The 22,985-nt window shown below is 37.8% G+C and overlaps 2 protein-coding genes across 7 annotated transcripts in view; one reads left to right on the forward strand and one right to left on the reverse strand.

The window, feature by feature from the left end:
* The window catches only part of NR2C2 (nuclear receptor subfamily 2 group C member 2), a 100,157-nt gene that overhangs the window by 52,440 nt on the left and 24,732 nt on the right, over positions 1 to 22,985 (reverse strand). The gene's annotated exons all lie outside the window — the stretch shown is intronic.
* On the forward strand, positions 994 to 20,171 carry LOC121494541 (non-histone chromosomal protein HMG-14-like). The gene is made up of 3 exons (XM_041761093.1): positions 994 to 1,002; positions 1,934 to 2,087; positions 19,837 to 20,171. Exons 1-3 carry the CDS (start codon positions 994 to 996, stop codon positions 20,169 to 20,171), a joined length of 498 nt encoding a protein of 165 aa, XP_041617027.1.

Genomic DNA, 22,985 nt, shown 5'->3' on the forward strand with positions numbered 1-22,985 from the left:
AAAAGGGGGAGGGGGACCTGTCAACCAAGAATCTTACACCTGACCAAACTGTACTTCACAAGTGAGGAAGAAATTAAGACATTTCCAAATAAACAAAAACATAATCACTAGACCGACCCTACAAGAAATACTGAAGGGAGGAGTTCTGCACAGTGAAATGAAAGGTCACTAGACAGTAATCTGAAGCTAACCAGAGAAATAAAGATTTCACTAAAGGTAGATACCTGGGTAATTACAAAAGTTAGTATTATTGTAACAATGGTTGGTAATGTACTTTTTGTTTCCTACATGACTTAAGAGACAAACATTTAAAGAAAAAACCTATTAATGTAAAAGCTAGTACTATTGTAAGTTTGGTTGGAAACTCCAAATCTAAAAAAAAAAAGAAAGAAAGAAAGAAAGAAAGAAACAAAGAAACAAACAAACTCCAAATCTTGCTTTCCACATAATTTAGAAAACCGATGCATTTAAAAGAATTATTAGCTTAGATCTTGAGGCACACAATGTATAAAGATGTAATTTTGTGACATCAACAACTAAAAGGGATAAGAACAGAGCTTAAAGAAGGGAAATTTTTGTATGTCACTGAAGTTTAGCTGATATAAATTCAAACTAGAATAACTTCAGGATGTTAAATATAATCACCATAGTAACCACAAAGAAAATAGCTATAAAACATATACAAACGGAAATGAGAAACAATTTTAAACATTTCAAAAAAATGATTTAAAGGATTTCAAAAAAATCAACACAAAAGAAAACAGGAATATAAGAAATGAGGGACAGAAAAACCCTATAAGCGATATTTAAAAAAAAAAAACGCAAAATGATAGAAGTTCCTCCTTTAACAGCAATTTTTTATTTTTTGTTTTGTTTTGTTTTTAACAGCAATTTTTTAAATGCAAATACATTAAATTTTCCATTAAAAAAAAACCTCATGTTTCTTCCTCTTTTTATTTTTCCAAGATTTTATTTAAGCAAGCACAAGCACCCATGGTGGAGGTGGGGGGGCATGGACAGAGGGAGAGGGAGAAGCAGACTACCCTCTGAGCAGGGAGTCTGACACTGGGCTTGATCCTAGAAACATGACCTGAGCCAAAGGCACTTAACCAAATGAGCTACCCAGGCACCCCATACAAGAGACTCATTTTAGAAAGAAAGACCAAATAGATTGAAAATGAAAGAAAGGAAAAAGATATTCTACACAATAGTAACCAAGAGAGAGTACAGGTGGCTGTACTACTATCAAACAATTTAGAACAAATTTTAAAAGGTTACAAGAGGCAAAGGACACAACATATTAACAAAAGGTTCAATACAGCAAGAACATATAACAATTACATTTACACATCTAATAACAGACTACAGTTTTAGCAAAGACTGACAGTTTCAGGGAGAAACACTTCTGCAATAATAGTTGGAGACTTCAACTTCCGAATCTCAATAATGGACAGAATAGGTAAGGATACAGAGGACTCACAGAACACAGTAAACCAACCATATCTAACACACTATATAGAACAGTCTACCCAGAAACAAAACTATTCAGATAAATCTCTCAGGTGCACATGGGACAGTCTCTAGGACAGACGTGTGAGGCCATAAATTAGGCTTCAATAGATTTTAAAGGACAGGGCAGCCCCAGTGGCGCAGGTGGTTAGTGCCGCCTGCAGCCCAGGGCGTGATCCTGGAGGCCCTGGATCGAGTCCCAGGTCAGGCTCTCTGCATGGAGCCTGCTTCTCCCTCTGCCTGTGTCTCTGCCTCTCTCTCTCTCTCTGTGTGTGTCTCTATGAATAAATAAATAAAATCTTTTTTTTTTTTTTTTTTTTTTTTTTTAAATGTTTTATTGGAGTTTTTTTTAAAAGAGCAATTAATTTATGCCGTGAACTGAAAGAGTAAGACGGCGTCTTCCAGCCTCACCCATCCCCCCCAGGGTGGCCTACCGACACGGTTCGTGGTCCGCAGGGAACAGACAGCAGGGCTGGGGCTGGGACCCCGGCGGGAGGAGGCCTGCACTTCTGGGGGGGCCGTGGAGCAGAGGAGCAGCCGCTGCACGCGGCCAAGGGCCCTGGGGGTTCTTCCTGGCGGTGAGGAAGGGGAACCTGACAAATCAGCCCCAGGGGACTCAGCAGAGCAGTGGTCCCAAGCAAAGCCCTGGGGTGCACTCTGGCTCTGGCGTCTGCACCTCTCTTTCCCTCTCCCATGCTGACCCCACGACTGTTTTTGTTTTTTTTAAAAAATATAATTTTGTAAATGTTCCATAAAAATACTATTGTTCCTAGTCAAACACGGGTATTGACTACTAGGTATTTACCCAAAAATAAATAAAATCTTAAAAAAAAAAGATTAAAAAAAAAAGATTTTAAAGGACAGATAACATAAAGTATCTTCTCTGACCATAGGGGAATGAAGTTAGAAATCACAGAGAGGGAACCAGCAAAGTTCCAAATATGTGGAAATTAAACAACACACTCTGTAACTAATGAATCAAAGAGAAAATTATAAGGGAAATCTGAAAAAGCTTACAGGTGGATGAAAACAAAAAACTTCTAGGACAATGTGAAAGCAGTCTTATGGGGTACATTTATGAGCTATAAATGCTTTGGTTAAAAAAATAAGAAAGATCTCCAATGAACAACCTAACTTTACAACTTAATGAATTAGAAAAAGAATAAAGTGAACCCAAAATTAGGAGAGGAAATAATAAAAAAAAAAAAAAAAAAAAGGAGAGGAAATAATAAAAATTATAGCAGAGATAAAAGAAATATAGAAAAACAACAGAGAAAAATCAATTAAACCAAAAGTTGGTTCTTTGAAAAGATCAACAAAATTGACAAACCTGTAGCTAGATGGCCTGGGGGCCGGGGGGGGGGGGGGGGGGGGGGGGGGGGGCGGGGTGGCGGCAGAGAAAAGACTGCAATTACTAAAATTAGGGGAAAAAATCCAATTACTAACATCAGAAGTGAAAGTGAGGATATTATTATACAGAACTATAAGGATTATAAGAGAATACTATGAACAACTGTATGGTATCAAACTGAATAATCTAGACAAGTCAAAGACCTAGAAACACAAAACCTATTGTAACTAAATCATAAAGAAACAGAAAATACTAATAATTCTATAACAATGAAGGAGATTGAATCAACTATCAAAAATATCTCCACAAAGAAAATCCCTGGACCTGATGGCTTCACTGGTGATTTCTACTAAACCTTTTTTAAAAAATAATTTTTTAAAAAGCTTTATTTATTCATAAGAAACAGAGAGAGGCAGAGACTCCCTGCAGGGAGCTTGATGCAGGACTCCAGGACTCGATCCCAGGATCCCGGGATCATGTCCTGAGCCAAAGGCAGATGCTCAACCACTGAGCCACCCAAGCATCCCTCTACTAAATCTTTAAAGAAAAAAAATAATATTAAGCCTTCTCAAACTTTACCAAAGACTGAACAGGAGCACTTCCTAACTTATTCTATGAAGCTGATACAAAGTCAGACAAAGGCACTACAGGAAAACTATAGATCAGTATCGCTTATGAACTAATGTAAAAATCCTCAACAAAACACTGGCAGACAGAATTCAGCTACATACTAAAAGAATTATACACCATGACATCAAGTGGAATTCATTCCTATAATGCAAGGATGGTTCAAAATACAAAAGTCAATGTGATACACCACATTAATAGAAGTAAGGGGGAAAAAAAAATCACACAATCACCTCAATAGCTGGAGAAAGAGCCTTTGACAAAACTCAACACTTTCATGATTAAAAAAAAAAAAAAAAAAAAAAAAAAACCTCAACAAACTAGGAATAGAAGAAAAGTAACTCCACATAGTTGAAATCATGTATGAAAAACTCAGAGTGAATATCATATTCAGTGGTAAAAGACTGAAAGTTTTCCTCTAAGATCAGGAACAAGGCAAGGATGCCTGCTTTCACAACTTCCACTCCATCTAGTACTGGAAGTTCTAGTCAGACCAATTATGCAAGAAAAAGCATCCAAATTGGAAAGAAGTAAAAATTATCTGTTTGCAAATAATGTAACCAAGGACCCCCTCCTTCCTGAAAAGGTCTGCTAGAATAAATAAATTCAGCAAAGTAGTAGGATACTAAGTCAAAACAGAAAAATCAGTAGCATTTCTATATACTATGAACAATCTGAAAAGGAAATTATCAAAAAATTTCATCATGATAGCATCAAAAAGAATCAATTACTTAGCAATTAGGTTAACCAAAGAGGTTAAAAAAAGACTTCTACAATAAAAACTATAAAACACTGGGAAAAGAAATTAAAGACATAAGTAAATGGAAACATAATCTATGTTCATAGACTGAAAGACAATATTGCTAAAATGTCAGTACTACTCAAAGTGACCTACAGATTTAATGCAATCCCTGTCAAAATCCCAATGATATTTTTTGCAGAAACAGAAAAATCCATCCTTAAATTGATATCGAATCTTAAGGGACCCTAAAATAGCCAAAACTACCTTGAAAAAGAATAAAGCTGAAGGACTTACTCTTCCTGATTTTGCTATAAAGCTAAAGTAATCAAAACAGTGTGGTATTCGTATAGACAGACATACAGGTCAAAGGAATAAAACTGAGATCCTAGAAACAAACCTGGCATATAAAAAGACTTTTGATAGGGGTGTCAAGACCATTCAGTGGGGGAAAGGACAGTCTTTCCAACAAATCGTGCTGGAAAAACTGGAAACTCATATACAAAAGAATGAAGTTGCACTTTTATCTAACACCATGTACAAAAAATAACTCAAAATGGATTAAAAAAATCTAATTTAAGACCTAAAATGACAATATCCAGAATATACAGAGAACTCCTAAAACTCAACATAAAAAAACCCAACCCAATTAAAATGAAAGACTTGAATAGACACTTCTTCAGAGTTTACACAAACAGCCAATAAGCACATGAAAAGCCACTCAACATCACTACTCATCATTAGGAAATAAAAATCAAAAGTACATTCAAAATGCCATCTCATACACACGAGGATGGCTACTATTCAGAACACTAGAAAATAACAAATGTTGAGGAGGATGTGAAGAAACTGCAACTCTCATACACTGCTGGCAGGAATATAGAATGATACAGCCTCTTTGGAAAATAGTCTCACCAATCCTCAAAAGTTAAACAGAGCTGCCATATGAATCAACAGTTTCACTCCTAGGTATATACCCAGGAGAAAGGCAAACATACGTCCACACAGAAACTTGTATAGTGGGGCACGTGGGTGGCTCAGTGGTTGAGCATCTATCTGCATTTGGTTCAGTGTGTGATCCCAGGGTCCTGGGATGAGTTCTGCATCCGGCTCCCTGCAGGGAGCCTGCTTCTGCCTCTGCCTGGGTCTCTGGCCCTCTATCTCTCTGTGTCTCTCATGAATAAATAAATAAATAATCCTTAAAAAAAAGTGGTATATCTTATGCTATGGAATATTATTTAGTAATAAAAAGGAATGAAGTACTGATACATGCTACAACATGGATGAAATGAGTCACTAAAAACCATATATTTCATGATTCCATTCATATAAAAATGTCCATAATAGGTAAATCCATAGGGATAGAAAGTAGATTAGTGGTTCCCAGAACTGAGGGGATGGGTGATTGGGGAAAAACTGCTAATAGGTATGGAGCTTCTTTGGGGGATGATGGTGCTGACTATACAACCCTGTAAATGTATCAAAACCCAACTAAACTATATATATATATATATATATATATATATATATATATATATTTTAAAGTAGGCTCTATGTCCAAATTGGGGCTTGAACTCATGACCCTGAGATCAAGAGTCACATGCTCTACAAACTGATCCAGCCAGGTGCCCCAAAACTATGTAATTCTAAAGGGTGAATTTCATGGTAAGTGAAACAGATCTCAAGTTTATAAAGCATTATCATGACTGATTAATTGCTGGGTGTAGTTATGAAATGATTTTTTTCTTTCATAGCATTAATTTTACCACCAAAAAAAATCACACTATAAAGACAATAGAATATAATATTCTCACAGTGATGTTCAGTTTACAAAATGCTTCGTATAAATTAGTTCTCTGCTACGATATAGCAGGATAGGCAAATCCTGCAAAAATACATCTCCCAGTATCTACGTACACATATTTGCTAGCTCTGTTTATTTGTAATTATGAAGAAAAGACTGGCCAGTTGCTTTATCAGAGCACATTCATTAAATCCTTCTTTAGTCAATGAACATTTAGAATTGTGGTTGAATTTATTATTACCCTGCAAGTTAATTCTACCAATTTCAGATATATGAAATTCTTAACTGATAGAATAATATACTTTCTGATTTAGATACTCACTTTACCTGTAAGACATTTTATTTTATTTTTTTAAACATTTTTTAAGGGATCCCTGTGGCGCAGCGGTTTGGCGCCTGCCTTTGGCCCAGGGCGTGATCCTGGAGACCCGGGATCGAATCCCACATCGGGCTCCCGGTGCATGGAGCCTGCTTCTCCCTCCGCCTGTGTCTCTGCCTCTCTCTCTCTCTCTCTCTATGACTATCATAAATAAATTTTAAAAAAAAATTTAAAAAAAATAATTAAAGATTTTATTTATTCATGAGAGAGAGAGAGAGAGAGAGAGAGAGAGAGAGAGAGAGAGGCAGAGACACAGGCAGAGGGAGAAGCAGGCTCCATGCAGGGAGCCCGATGTGGGACTCGATCCCAGGCCTCTAGGATCTCTCCCTGGGCGGAAGGCAGGCGCTAAACCCCTGAGCCACCCAGGGATCCCCCCTGTAAGACATTTTAAAGCAGTCAACATTGTATGAGTATATCAGGCTACAGAATCCGACAGACCTGGGCTCTGAAATAAAGTGAACAAGTGACTTAAACCCTCTAAATTTCAGTTTCCTCAAATTTAACATGGACATATTATGACTACTTTAGGAGACTGATGTGAGGGTTAATGAATAATATGTTAAATATTAATTCAACACATAGAAGTTATTAATACTATCATAAACTTCCTGAAAATTTTTCTAAAGCCTGAGTTATAAACAGTGTATAAATATTGCTACTGTAATATTACTCTGATAAACTATAATACTGAGGCTCTCCTTGGACTGAAAATTCTTTTTATTTTATTTTATTTTTTAAATTTTATTTTATTTATTTATGATAGGCACACAGTGAGAGAGAGAGAGAGAGGCAGAGACACAGCCAGAGGGAGAAGCAGGCTCCATGGACTGGGAGCCTGACGTGGGATTCGATCCCGAGTCTCCAGGATCGTGCCCTGGGCCAAAGGCAGGCGCCAAACCGCTGCGCCACCCAGGGATCCCTTATTTTCTTATTATAAAAAAAAATATCAGGGGCACCCGGGTGGCTCAGTTGGTTAAGGATGTGACTCATCATTTTGGCTCAGGTCTTGATCTCGGGGTCATGGGATTGGCACGTGTCCCCCCATCAGGCTCCATGCTTGGTGGGGAATTTGCTTGAGATTCCCTGCCTCTGCGCATGTTCATTCTCTCTCAAATAAGTAAATCCTAAAAAAACAAAAAAAACCCTACCTCACATCATAAACGAAAATTAAGAAAACATAACCGTAGAGCTTCTTAACGAATTGGATAAGGATTGGCAATAATTTCTTACTGTTACACTTAAAGCACAATAAACAAAATAAAAATATACAAAATAGACTTTGTCAAAATTAAAAACTTCTGTGCTTCAAAGGATACTATATAGAAAATAAAAAGTAACCCACAGAGTGGGAGAAAATATTTGCAAATCACATATCTGATAAGGGACTTGTATCAAGAATGTATAAAGAACCCTTATACTCAATGATAGAATACAAAAAAAAAAAAAAAAAACAATTTAGAAATGGGCCAAAGGAGTTGAACAAACACTTCTTCAAAGAAAATATTCAAATGGCCATTAAGTCCATGAAAATTGCTCAACATCATTAGTCATTAGGGAAATGAAAATCAAAATCATATTAAGATACCACTTCCCACCCATTAGAATGGTTATAATACAGAATGGTATAGACACTTTGGAAATAAGTATCAGTTCTGCAAATGGTTAAACATTAAGAGTTGCCATACTATTTAACAATTCCACTTCTAGCTACCTTCACCAGAGAAATAAAAACATCTGTCTACACAAAAACTTATATATAGCAACATTATTTTTAATAGTCAAAAAAGGGTAACAACCCAACATCCATTAACTGATAAATAAAATGTGGTATATACATACAATGGAACATTATCTAGCCATAAAAAGGAATGAAGTTTTAACTCCTGCTAGATTGTGGATCTTGAAAACATGATGAGTGTAGAGACCAGGCATAAAAGGCCACAGATCGTATGATTTCATTTATATGAAATGTCCGGAATAGGCAAATTAAAAACAAAAACAAAAACCCAAACAACCCAGAAAGTAAATAGTGGTTGCCTACGGCTGGGGAATAAGGAAATTGGGGGTAGATGGTTGACACCTAAGGGCTTTATAAGTTTCTTTGTGATAATAAAAAATGTTCTGCAGCTACATAGTGGTGATGGCTGCACAACCTTATGAATACACTAAAAGCCACAGAATTATACACTTTAGGTAAACTGCATGATATGTGAATTATATCTTAATAGAGCTCTTAAACTTTTTTTTTAATGAATGAAATCAACAAATAAAACTATTTAAGAAGTCAGGATAGTGGTTACCTTTAGGGAGTAGGGTAAGGGCAGTAACTGCAAGGAGGAAGGAAATTCTTTTCTGCCCACCCCCCCTTTAAAAATAATCTCTATGGGGATCCCTGGGTGGCGCAGCGGTTTAGCGCCTGCCTTTGGCCCAGGGCATGATCCTGGAGACCCAGGATCGAATCCCATGTCAGGCTCCCGGTGCATGGAGCCTGCTTCTCCCTCTGCCTGTGTCTCTGCCTCTCTCTCTCTCTCTGTGACTATCATAAATAAATAAATAAATTAAAAAAAAAAACCAAAAAACCCCCTGTGCACCCTACAGCTTGTTGCATGCGGATTGTAGAGCAATCAAAAGTGGTTCTGCCTTCAAGCATCTGTTGGGGAAGACAAATGGCAAGAGTGGAAGAAGCACAGATTGGCTGCTAAGATTGCTTTTTGCCAACTTCTGTGTGAGTTAAACTCCCTAAACTCTGGTTCCCTCACCTGTTAAAGGATATGCTTGCAAATTTTATGATTCCTTTTGTAGGAGAGGCCCAAGGGCCTCTACAAATTTGCCTGTGACAGGTATGGGTCACATTGGCAATGGGCTCCCAGTAGTTCATTAACAAATTTGGATTACATGAATAACCCATAATATCCCTTGAATTTAGCAAAGGAATGTTTAACTCCAGAAGTGACAGGTTAGTGGGGAAATATTTAGGATCCTCCACCCCTGTGACCTTTAGTAAGAAGAAGTATTCTAGTGGCACCAGGGGTAGTCTGACACAATCTGGCTTGAAGGCGAAGCGATTCTATGATGAGACTGCTCGGAAATTCTTGTAGCTGCATGAATTTAGAGCACACATTTAAGTGGGAAATCTACTTTTTTCCCAAAAGCATATTGCTGAATATCATTTAGCACAGTGATAAAAAGCCAATTTAGTAACAGGACATAAAAATATTAGATGCATTTTTTGACTAGAGGAAGCATCTCCTTTTCATCTTTTCCTGCCTACCTCTTCAGTACCTGATGTCAGTCTTGGCCTTAGCCTACTTTTATTTTTTACTCCTTCAATCTGCTCAAGTTGCAAAGGATAGGCTCATTAGTTCATACTGAGATATAAATGCCTGGCGACACCCAGGTGTGTGTTATACCCTGGCCAGAACACTTGAATTTTAACAAGAAAATGGCTAGTCCAAAGGACTCAAACCATGAGCAAGCAGGATATGAAAGTATGTCTGGACACAGATCTTCCAGGGCATGGTCTCTGATGCACACTTAAAGGGTAAAATCAGCTGTTCTATTTTGTATCTTTTCTAAAGAGTTTAATAAATGCCCTGCTCCTCTGGCCAGCCTTTCCTAATTCCTCAAGTTGGTATACAGATCCTGTTCTGGGTACCCAGAGCTCCTGCATCTTAACACTCTCCACAAGGAACCTACTCCAACTGCTTGTTTAAGTCTACCTCAGAGGGCAGTGCGAAACATTTCCTACTTCCCCTTTTACTCACAAGGACAGGTTCATTTTAGGGCCATAACGATTGCTTACTGAATGAACACTTATTAACTTCAGGAATGAGTAAGAAGTATGTTTTATAGTCCTTGATCCTGGAACTCTGCTTAGATCTTTTCTTCTTTTACTCCACTCTCGTGCCTGTCTGCTAATTAGATATCCTGCAGGTACTGCATAACACCTGCTTTGGCAGTTTCACTGATACACCTGGGTTTATGAGGCTGCTAGAAAAGTTCATACATTTTCACCCTCGAGTGAGAACCTTCTCTATTCCATCATAAGATGACATTGCTTTGGCAGTTTTTAAAGAAAAAATTCTTAAGAAAAACTGTGGTTTACATGCTAAAAGATGGACATTTAGATTGAAAAGTGTTCACAGCACTAAGCTAAAGAGAAAATATTGAGTTTCTAATTCTATAATTTATTCTGAGTTCTGGCTGCAACATTCCCATGGGTTATTAAGGGCAACCAAGTTCACACCCTGTGGCAAAAAAACAGATCATGCAGACCTAATATGCTACATATCTCAACCCAGAACTTGGGAACTTCCGATTTCTAACATTCCCAGTGAAATAATTAACAATGTAAATACCTAAGTAGGGTAAAGGGTTTCAGGCATGGGATACCTTCAGACTGAACTGAATGTACCACCATCCTCCTTTTATTCTTATTGCAAGGGACCATTAAATAGTTAAGCGCAGTAAAGGGTCAACCCGCAAAGAGTTAAGCCCTGTTTGTGCTGCAACTTGCATCACAGAGAGAGGAGTCCACAGAAGCCTGCAGGTCTTCAAAGTCATCAATCCCTTCCCTCATAAAAAGGATCAGGTCCTTTATATTACAATGCTAGTTTGCCATGTTCCTAAAAAATAAACTCTCTTGATGACTTGTAAGTCAGGCTCATCTTTATACTGGAGTTAATGAAGGATTCAAACCTGAACATTACAAATCAGCCTCACTTATATCAGATTAGCCAGTTTTTAAATTTTCCAGTTGTTATTGTTTAAAAATATAAAATTACCGCCCTCTATTTCTTGGCACAAAAACAAAGATCCAAACAGTCAACAATCATTACCCACATTATATATATAAAAAAAAAATGAGGTGTTTAAGAGCAACTCTCTGTTCATAAGGTTAAACTGTTTAAAACAACAAACAAGCAGCTTTTGCCCCACCTGAATTAACCCAGCATACTCAAATACAAGTTCCTCTGAAGACCTTGCTGGGTACTAAGCATAGCAACACACACTAAATTGAATTCCTTCAAAAATACTAATAGGTGTCTAAAGCCACTGCTATTTTATCAACTGCTCTAAAAACAAGTACCTATGAAATACACTGCATTACAAGGGAGCTTCCCCCAGAAACAGAATGAGAACAAAATTGCAGTCTTGGTTTTTTTTTGTTGTTGTTGTTTTGTTTTGTTTTGTTTTGTTTTTTTAAGGACACTTATACTTACCATGCCAATGGCTCCCTGCAGCTTTAGTTACATTTTTCCTCAGCAACCTCCCAGGCCAGAGAGCCCAACCAAAAGGGCCAAGGGTTGGTTGAGGAAACTCAGGCATTTGCTTTCAAACTGCCAGTACAGATTCCATTCACCAAAAGCAGACAGAGCTGTTTAAAGATGCCCTCTCTATGACCCTGCTTGCTGAAGGTCAAGTACACTATCACTCTCTGTAACCAAGGAAGCAAAATTAACATGTTCTTGCCAGCTGCTGAAGCAGTTTGTCTAATGATATGATTAACCTGCTTCTTAAGAAGGTGTACTTTGCTTTACAAAGTTCTCCTTTCACCTAGATTGTTGCCTTTGCTAAATGTGCCATCCTCCTCCCTCCTCCTCACCGGCTTCCCCTTAAAGACCACCTTTCCTGAACTGAGAGCTCCTGAGCATGTTGCCATGGAACCCAGCTAACTCAAAACATTTTTAAAACTATAAGGAGTACAGAAAAGATTTGGAGAACTCAGAAGTACTGTATTCTGTATATAGCATTTTGAACTTCACAGAACATCAAACCAACATTTTTAAAGATACAGTGTCTTTGCAAGTTATTAGTTTATTCAAAGGGAAGGCAACATAACAATCTATATATATATTTTTTTTAATTTTATTTATTTATGATAGGCACACAGTGAGAGAGAGAGAGAGGCAGAGACATAGGCAGAGGGAGAAGCAGGCTCCATGCACCGGGAGCCTGACGTGGGATTCGATCCCGAGTCTCCAGGATCGCGCCCTGGGCCAAAGGCAGGCGCCAAACCGCTGCGCCACCCAGGGATCCCCAACAATCTATATTATATACAAAACAACCACAAGAGTAACAGCACTGGGCTCATTTAACAAATATTTTACTACATCCACCCAACATGTGCCAGGCATGTGAATTCAGGTCAGAGTTGCCTCTGCAGCCTCCCATTCTGGCAGGAAGGTGAGAACACCAGTAGCTCATGCAAATAAGGACACTATAACTGGCTACACAAAGGCTTCAAGTTTCAGTCTCAGCCCTCCCTTAAGGCCACAGACCAAAGGGAGCTCCTAGAAGGTCACAGTTAGAGGTGGGGCTGTAACTAATACTCAGGACACCTGTCTCTAAGCCAAATGGTAGCCCTCTGTTTGACATGGGACTCACTACCTGTTTTAATACCTGGACAAAGAACTAATTTGAAGTGAAAGCTGGCCAATCACCAAAAAAACAAGACAAAGAAAGCCTGGAGAGGGGGATGGAGGAAAGAGGCTTTATAGACATTTACTTTTGTAAAACATGAGAGGGAGGAATTGAGAGAATAATGAAATTTTAAAAAATAAGTTCAGTGTTATAAATGATGAATTTCTACTCCACAAGTTCATATGTGTACTAACTTAAAACAGTCTAGGTTAAAGGAATATGCCACCTATCTTTCAGATCCTAGGACCCCAACCAAAAGGTTTAAATTAATCCAGAGGAAAAAAAGAGAGATTCTCCTCTTTTAAAAAGGGAGACTAAAAGTCCCTCCACCGGAACAACTATTTAAAGCTCTAAGAAACGTAACATTCAGTAAAGCCAATAAATGAGGTGTAAAAGGAAAGATTAATATAAGGAAGCAAAAAGCTCTAAGGGTCAACTGTCAAGGTCAACAGGTCTGCTCTTCTCATCATAAAAATTTGTTCATGCCCTCTGACCCGATGATCCTACTTTTGGGAATCTACCTTAGCCGAAATACAGAAATCCAAATTATCAAAAAGAAAAAAAAAAAGAAAAAAAAAAAAGAAAGAAAGAAAGAAAGAAAGAAAAAAAAAAGAAAAAAGAAATCCAAATTATCTTATATACAGAAATGGCTTTATCAGTGTGTGCTCCTAAATTATTCTCCTAGAGAATAAAGGAATTCCCTCTCCCAAAGATCGGAATGAAGTAGAGCCTACCTTCAACTGTAGCAGCAGAAAATGCCAGATATTTGCAGGCTTAGCTTCCCATGGAGGGCAGAGGGTCAATCAGATGTTTAAACTGAGACTCGGGGATCCCTGGGTGGCTCAGCGGTTTAGCGCCTGCCTTTGGCCCAGGGCGCGATCCTGGAGTCCAGGGATCGAGTCCCGCATCAGGCTCCCGGCATGGAGCCTGCTTCTCCCTCCTTCTGTATCTCTGCCTCTCTCTCTCTCTGTGTGTCTATCATGAATAAGTAAATAAATCTTTAAAAAAATAAAAAATAAATAAACTGAGACTCTGCACTAGAAGTGGAGCCCCGTGTCTATAGGTAGTGTCATGGTGTGTAGCCACAGCTTCACCAAACTGGCTCTTTAGGGAGATGTGTGTGTAGTTCCTAGCGGCAGTTACTTTTCTAGCCCTCCAGGTAACTCCGTCAAATTAATCCAATCCATCCATGTATCCTTCTTCACACATATTCTACTCAATGTTTTTTAAGAAGCTCATTTTTGTTTAAATCAGCAATAGCTGGGTTTTGTTGTTACTTGCTTTGTGCACCTTGACTGGTAAAGAATGGATATATTTAACCACATTAAGGTCAGAAGCAACTGAAATACCCCAAGCTAGATGTGTTACACTATGCTCCCTTGATACAATATTATGGAGCTATGAAAAATACTGGTCATGAAGGCTATGTAGCAACCTGTGGAAAGTGTATTTATATTTACTCTGTGAAATAACATTCTGTGAAATCACACTACTAAGTTATTGCACTGGATGACATGCATGTGAAAAAAAAAAACACACCAAAAAATGCATTTCTTCATTCAACAAAGAATTTTTTTTAAAAGATTTAAGAGAGACAGCGTGTGCATGGGAAGGAGCAGAGAGGGAGGGAGAGAGAGAGAATCCCAAGCAGATTCCCCGCTGAGCAAGGAGCCTGACACGGGGCTCGATCTCATGACCCCAAGATCACGACCTGAGCCAAAACTGAGTCAGATGCTCAGCCGACTGAGCCATCCAGGCTCCCCCCCAAAAATCTTAGTATTGACTGTTCACTGTGTTTCCGGCACTGGAAAGTATTTTATTTCATTTTATTGTTTAAAGATTTATTTATTCATGAGAGGCAGAGACATAGGCAGAGGGAGAAGGAGGCTCCCTGTGGGGAGCTCAATGTGGGACTCAATTCCAGGGTCCCAGGGATCACGACCTGAGCCAAAGGCAGACACTCAACCACTGAGCCACCCAGGCATCCCTGGAAAGTGTTTTAAACACTGGGAAGACAACAGCAAATGAAACCAAGTTCCTGCTTCTCTGCAATTTATATTCTATTGTTGACAGATAAAGAAGTATGTATGTTTCTTAGATAATGAGAAGCACTTTGGAGAAATGTAAGATGGATAGAGAGTGACAGAGGTCCTTTTCAAATTTTCCAAAATGTTTTTACCACTTCTATAATCAATTAAAAAAATATTTCCAAAACACTGACCTTTTAAAACCAGCAAATATTGTTAGAATTTGGTATTATGAATGATCTTATTTTCCACCTCAAGTCTGAAATAATGAATGTTCTTCATACTTTTCTTCATTTTAAAAAGAACTTTTCTACCCATTCAAGAAAATCTTTTTTTTTTTTTTGTAAGATGAGATATAAAATTCTACTGTGAGAAGGAATTCTCCTTGCCTACTAAAGAATTACTACTGAAGATATTTTAAAACTAGGTTATATTTCTGCAACCACAACCCTAAACTGAATCATCCTGGTAGGCAGCTAGTTACAGGGAAACTCATCACACCACCTCCTGCCTGGGTGGCTTTGGACAAGTCCCTTAATTGTTCTAAGCCTTTGTTTACTCATTTGTAAAATAGAGGTTGATGCTTCTTACTTCACAGGATAATGGGAGGATTAAAATGAGGCAATAAAGTACAATGCATTATATAAATTCAGAGGATTCTATTATAATTTCCCTGAGGAAATCAAATGTGCAGAACTAAACCTATCACCCTGAGTAAGATGTTATCTCCTCCTACAGCAGAGGTTCATTTGTTTACAGACAAAATGGTTTCATTTCTAATCCCCCATTTCCTGTGACCAATAACAGGAGATAATCTCCAAAGTCTTTATAAAGTATGAGACACTGAAGGTACACACTTCAAACACAGTGAGATTTTAAGAAAGGAGATGTTTTCTAAGATAGAGTGTTACTATGCTGTCCCAAAACATGATACCACAGGAAATTACTTTGGCACAATACTTCTACATAAGATACATCATACTTATAAGGACATCATACTTCTTCATTTTCTCCTTTTTGACAATTCCACTTGTCAACACCTTTTCTCTTACCATACTACAAGTAAGTCTAATCTTACTCATTATAACACTAATTTTATTCTAAGTCCACTGTCTGTATTTCACTTACAAAATAGCTTCATCTTCTTACTACTCTTAACTCATAGCTTATTTAAGTATGTGGAATTATCTGAACTCTCCATTACATCTTCTGTGATAGCTGTGAGTGAGCATCCACATGAAATACATATTACTTTATAATAAATTGCTTCTCTTGTTTCTTTTGAAAAGTTATTGTACTACACTGATTTTTTTTTTAAGATTTTATTTATTATTCATGAGAAACACAGAGACGAGAGGCAGAGACACAGGCAGAGGGAGAAGCAGGCTCCATGCAGGGAGCCCAACGCAGAACTCCATCTGGGGTCCCCAGGATCATGCCCTGGGCTGAATGAAGGTGGTGCTAAAACGGTGAGCCACCCGGGCTGCCCTACACTGATTTTTTTGAAGTTATTTCTGTATGAATGTATATATTTACCATGAATATCACTTTGGCATAATAAAAGTGTCATTAAATAATATTGCAATAAAAAGGGAGTACTGGGTCTGAAGGAACTGTAAACCCCCAAAAGGAGGGGTCATGAAATATGTGCTCAATGAATGCTTGCTGGATTAACAACTGAGTTTATCAGTGGCCCAACTACTTCTTGTATATAAGGCTACATAATTGCTGTCAAAAACAACAACAAAAAAACACCTTGGAAAAGAACATTCTACCCAGAAAGCTTTTGATTCAGTGATCCTACTTCTAGGCAAGAGAAATATACCCACATGTGATCTCAAGGAGGCATCATACACAAAGATGTTTGTTGCAGCACTATTTATGTTTGAGAAAATTTGGAAACAACCCAAAAAATGTGCTTTTACAGGAGAGTGGCTAAACAAAGCTCTTAATTTATGTAATACTTAATGACAGTATAAGAATTATATGCTTTTGAGCAACACAACTCTTGTGCACTGCTGTTAGGAATATAAGATGGTAGAATTACTTTGGAAATCAATCACTGTATTTGAGACAAAGTGAAAAAAGCAACTTGCAGAACATCTTATCTAGTGTGATTCCATTTATGTTAAATTTAAAGACCTAGATACAGCTGACCATGAAAAACATGGGTTTGAACTGTGTGAGTACACTTACATACAGATATTTTTTCAATAAATGCAATGGGGTACTATAAACATATTTTTTCTCCTTTATGATTTTCTTTTTTGAAGATTTATTTATTATAGAGAGAGTGAGCAGGGGGAGGGTCAGAGGGAGAGAATTGAAGCAGGCTCCCCACCGAGCACTGAACCTGACATGGGGTGATCCCTGAGATCATGATCTAAGCCATCCAGGCGCCCTTTCCTTATGATTTTCTTTTTTTTTTTTTTTAATATTTTATTTATTTATTCATGATAGACATAGAGAGAGGCAGAGACACAGGCAGAGGGAGAAGCAGGCTCCATGCCAGGAGCCCGACGCGGGACTCGATCCCGGTACTCCAGGATCGCGCCCTGGGCCAAAGGCAGGCACTAAACCACTGAGCCACCCAGGGATCCCCTCCTTATGATTTTCTTAATAAATTTTCTTTTCCCTAAATTACTTTCCTTAAGAACATGATATACAATACATACAACATAAAAAATATGTATTAATTAACTGTTACATGTTATCAATAAGGCTTTCAGTCAATGCTAGGCTATAAGTAGTTGTTTTTTGGGAGTCAAAAATTATACATGGATTTTCAGCTATGTAGAGGTCAGTGTAGCTCCCATAGTCTCCATGTTGTTTAAGGGTCAAATATATTTCTGTAGGTATATATACATGAACATAAATACTTAGGAAAAAAGCCTGGAAAGTAACACGACAAGCTAAAACAAATTTCAAGAACTGTTATCATACAACCAGATTTTTTTTTTTTACAACCAGATTTTCTAATTATATTGAGATAATGAAGTTTAAAAAAATAAGCAAAAGCAAAAAAAAAAAAAAACCAAACAAACCCACCAGCCCCCTGTCAGGCTCTCTGTTGGGCGAGGAATCTGCTTCTCCCTCCCCTCTGCCTCTCCCCCCACTTGTGCTTGCTTGCTCTCTCAAGTGAATAAATAAAATCTTTGAAAAAATTACAAAAAAGTAATTATAAAAGTAAAACCTAGAGCTATGAAACTGCTAAAAAAAACACAAGAGAAAATCTTTGTCATCTTGAGTTAGGTAAAGATTTTGAAATGACATCAAAAAAGCATGATTCATAAAATAAAAAATTGATAAATAAGACTTCATCCAAATAAAAAATTTGTGTTCTTCAAAAGACACCGTTAAGAGAATGAAAAGGTCAACCACAGACCATGAGGAAATATTTGGAAACCATGTATCTGCTAAAGGACATATACCTAGAATACATATAGAACTCACAAAATTTAATAATAAGAAAATGAACAACAAAAAAAACTGGCAAAGATTTCAACAGATGACAAATGATGTATGAATGGCAAATACACACATGAAAGATATTCAACATTAGTCATTAGAGAAATGCAAAGCAAAACCACAATGAGGAACCAGAAGACATCTACCAGAATACCTAACATTAAAAAGACTGACCATACCAAATGTTGGCAAAGTTGCAGAGCAACTAGAACTCTTGTATACAGCTGGTAGGAATATAAAACAGTACAACTACTTTGGAAATCAATTGGGCAGTTTCTTAAAAATTACCATATATGACCAAGCAAGTACACTCCTAGCTATCTACCCAAGAAAAATGAAAGCCTATGTTCTCATGAGCATTTGCACAGAAATGTTCATAACATTTTTACTTGTAGTCGTCAAAAAAGGTACACAGCTCAAACGTCTATCCATTTAGGATAAAACTGTTTATCAGGGCATTTGGGTGGCTCAGTCAGTTAAGTGTCTGACTTTTGATTTTGGCTGAGATCATGATCTTGAGGTCATGAGATTGAGCCCTGCATCAGGCTTCACACTCAGTGGGGAGTCTGCCTGAGATTCCCTCCCTCTTCCTCTGCCCATCCCCCACTTATGCATGCATGGGTATACACACACCCCTGAAATAAATAAATTTTTTAAAGTTTTAAAATTTATTCATTCATGAGAGATACAGAGAGAGAGAGAGAGACATAGGCAGGGGGAAAAGCAGGCTCCTCACAGGGAGCCCGATGTGGGACTCCATCCCTGCACCTGGGATCATGCCCCGAGCCAAAGGCAGATGCTCAACTGCTGAGTCACCCAGGCATCCCAATAAATCTTTTTTAAAAAGGTGTTTATCCATTCAGGATAAAAAACAACTTGCAGCATATCCATATAATGGATATACCATAAAAAATGCATGAACTACTGATACACATAAAACATGGATAAGTCTGGAAATGATGCTGAATTAAAGAAGCCAGACAATAGAGTACACACTGTATGATTTCCTTCATAGAAAATTCTAAAAGGTGCATATCAATCTAAAACAATAGGAAGAAAAAAAAATAAAAAATAAATAAAACAATAGGAAGATAATCACTGCTGTCTGGAAGTGGATAGGGCTAGAGCTCTACTCAGAAGATAGTAGAGGGCAGCCCAGGTGGCTCAGCGGTTTAGCCCAGGTTCAGCCCAGGGCATGATCCTGGAGACCTGGGATTGAGTCCCACATCGGGCTCTCTGCATGGAGACTGTTTATCTCTACGCCTATGTCTCTGTCTCTTGGTCTCTCCTGAATAAATAAATTAAATTAAAAAAAAAAAAGAAATAAAGGAACTAAAAGAAACAAAAGAACTTGGATAAAACAGCAACTATGTAAGAAGCTAAGAAAACTAAAAAGAGCAAAAAAACTGCAATTAACACCCTCAGATAAACAGGACAAGCTATTGCATTCCTTGAGACAATAAAAAGCTGCCATACTGTTCCATCTGGTTCTCCCCACCCCTGAGGCAGGTTACAGCAGCTCCGGTGGCCCAGCCTGGCAAAGGCTCAGTCTGCTTGCCCCTGCCGGCCAGGAAGCCCAAAAGGTCAGCTCCACTAGAGGGGCGGAGCTACAGGACCCCCAGGGATCAAGGAGGTTATCAGCTAAACCCACAGTGGAAACGAAGCCAAAAGGCCGGGAAAGCATAAACTTTCAGACAAAAAAGGTGCAGAAAGGGGAAAAAAGAGGAGCAAAGGGAGAAGTATCTAACCAGGAAACGAAAGACGGTTTTCCCGTAGAAAACAGAGAAACTAAAAATGAAAACAGTCCAGCCTCTGATGGAGCAGGAGAGGCCAACTCTGATTAATACCATATAACTCATCTTATCAGGGGTCCGTCTTCCTTCTTGTACAACCCAGAGGAATATTTTTATCAACTATTTTGCAGACACAAGTGTCTTCAGTAGCTCTAGTAATGCTTTTAAGAAAGGAATCCCACTTCATCTTATTTTTAAAGTGTAGATGACTTTTTTTTAAAGGTAAAATCGCTTGCTTTCTTGCTCATTCATTCATTCATTCATTCAACCAGAAAAGTGAGATGTTGAATGCGCAAGGCTTTGTCAGCTTAACCTTCCACAGATGGGAGGTAGTTTTTATATATCTTATTACACAAAACACACTGAATGGCAATGTGGAGTTACACCTGTATATTTACTATTCCTTGAACATTTTACCCTTACTTCTGTTCCCATGTTGTTTTTATTAGAATTGTTTTCTAAAGAAAACTCTTTGATCTTGGCTCTCCCTGTCAGAACCACTTGTACTCTGAAACATCTCTGGGTAGTGCTAGTCAGTTTCCCTGGTAACTTTGTTAATATGCTGTGAAAGATTGAAAATGTATGTATATGACATTAAATTGCGAATTAGTGGGATTTATGATGTAACATCTTATCAACATTTGAAGATACTGGTAATTGATATCCTTTTCAAGAAAATTTACTTTCAAATTTTAAGCTGGAACAACTGCTTAGAAAAGAATCTGGCTTTTTAGATATTCAGTACATATCTTAAGAACTGTGTGCTAATTGAAATATCTGAATACTGATCTTTAAAACAAACTGAAAAAAGAGTTGAAGGAACAGTACAATAGCAGCAGCAGGAGGAGCTGGGGTGTTTACTTTTTTGCTACGATAGATTACTTACTATGTGCCATGCTTTATATGCATTAACTCATTTAATTCTCACAGTAATCTTCTATAAAGTAAATATAAACATTAACCCCATTTGACAAGTGAAAAACTGGCACAGCAAAATTAAATGATATGCTCAGGCAATTGATAAAGGCTGAAGACAGATGTAAATCAGGAACTATTCCTAAAGTAGGCATGGTTGGAAATAGGAGAAAAGATAAATAATTGGAAAGGTTAGTTCAAGAGATCCAAAATCTAATTAATTAGTTCTAGAAAGAGACTAGAAAAATTCTGAGGTAAGAAATTATCTGAGAACTAGCATACAACAACTTCCTAGGGACACCTGGGTGGCTCAGTTGGTTAATTCGGCTCAAGTTATGATCTCAGGATCCTGGGATGGAGCCCCAAGTTGGGCCCCCTGCTCAGTGGGGAGTCTGCTTCTTTCTCTCCTTCTGCCCTCCACTCATGCTTATTATTCTCTAATAAATCTTAAAAAACAAACAACAAAAAACTAAAACAATTTCCTAGATTGAAAGGACTTTCCGAGTACCAGTACTATATATGAAAGGGTAAGTATACTAAATAAAAGATAATGTGAAATTTCAGAACAACAGGGATGAAGAAAAAAATCTTAACAGGGGTAGAGGGGAGTATAAAAGCAAGGGAGAATGAAAGAGAAAGAAACAGAGAGAAAAGGTGGGGGAGGGAGAGAGAGGTCACCTACAAGGATCAAGAGTACAAACAGCCTTCTCAAAACCAACACTCCAAACTAGAAGGCAATAAAATGATGCCTCAAATTCTGAAGTAAAATTATTTTCTAAAAACTTATATTTCTATTCCTAGTCAAACTATCAATCATGTGGGTGTAAATGAGACATGTTTAGATATATGACCCTTGCACATGCAGCAGTTAAGAGCATCAACTCCATGGGCAGTTGAAAATCTACGTTTAATTTTGATTCCTTCAATATTTAACTAATAGCCTACAGCCAACCCAAAGCCTCACTGATAACATAAACAGCTAATTAACATATTTTATATGTTGTATGTATTATATATACTATTCTTACAACAAAGTAAGCTAGAAAAAATAACATGTTATTAAGAAAATCATAAGGAAGGAGGTGCCTGGCTTCCTCATTTGGAAGAGGATGTGACTCTTGATCTTAGAGTTGGGAGTTTGAGCCCCATGGTGATGTACAGAGATTACTTGAAAAAAACAAAACCTTAAAAAATAAAAAAATATTAAAAAAAAAAAATCAAGAGAAAATACACTTACAGTACTGTATTTATTGAAAAAAAATCTGCCGGGATCCCTGGGTGGCGCAGTGGTTTAGCGCCTGCCTTTGGCCCAGGGCGCGATCCTGGAGACCCGGGATCGAATCCCACATCGGGCTCCCGGTGCATGGAGCCTGCTTCTCCCTCTGCCTATGTCTCTGCCTCTCTCTCTCTCTCTCACTGTGTGCCTATCATAAAAAAAAAAAAAAAAAAAAAAAAAAAAATTCTGTCTAAGTGGACCTGAGATGTTCAAGGGTCAACTGTAAAAGATCTAAAAAGAATTCACCTCTGATACACTCATTCCTAGGAAGCTACTGGAGCATATTATTTCCATTTTTTTAAAAAGAAAAAAACCATGGAGCTAAGGAAACAAAGACTCCAAAACAAGAGATAAGTCAAGAATGACAGCTGTGCAGCAGGCCCAAAAAGCAATCAGTAAGTACTGCAGCAGGTCAGAGGGCTTTAGAAGGAATGTTTTTATTAAAAAAAAAAAAAAGAAGGCAACTGAAAATTCCTGTGATGTATTTGTATGGAAAACAGGGTTTTACAATTTATTGGAGACACTAGGAAATATTTGTACTAGTGTCATAATTGGGTAACAGAACATTAGTTAATGCAAAGAGGATATAATTTAACGAGAGAATGAAGAGAAGAGAGATGGGAATGGGAGGTGCTGAATGAAAACTAAAATCCTTTCATCCATATTGGTAAGTC

This window comes from Vulpes lagopus, chromosome 7 (assembly GCF_018345385.1).
Source record: "Vulpes lagopus strain Blue_001 chromosome 7, ASM1834538v1, whole genome shotgun sequence".
Taxonomy (NCBI): Eukaryota; Metazoa; Chordata; class Mammalia; order Carnivora; family Canidae; genus Vulpes; species Vulpes lagopus.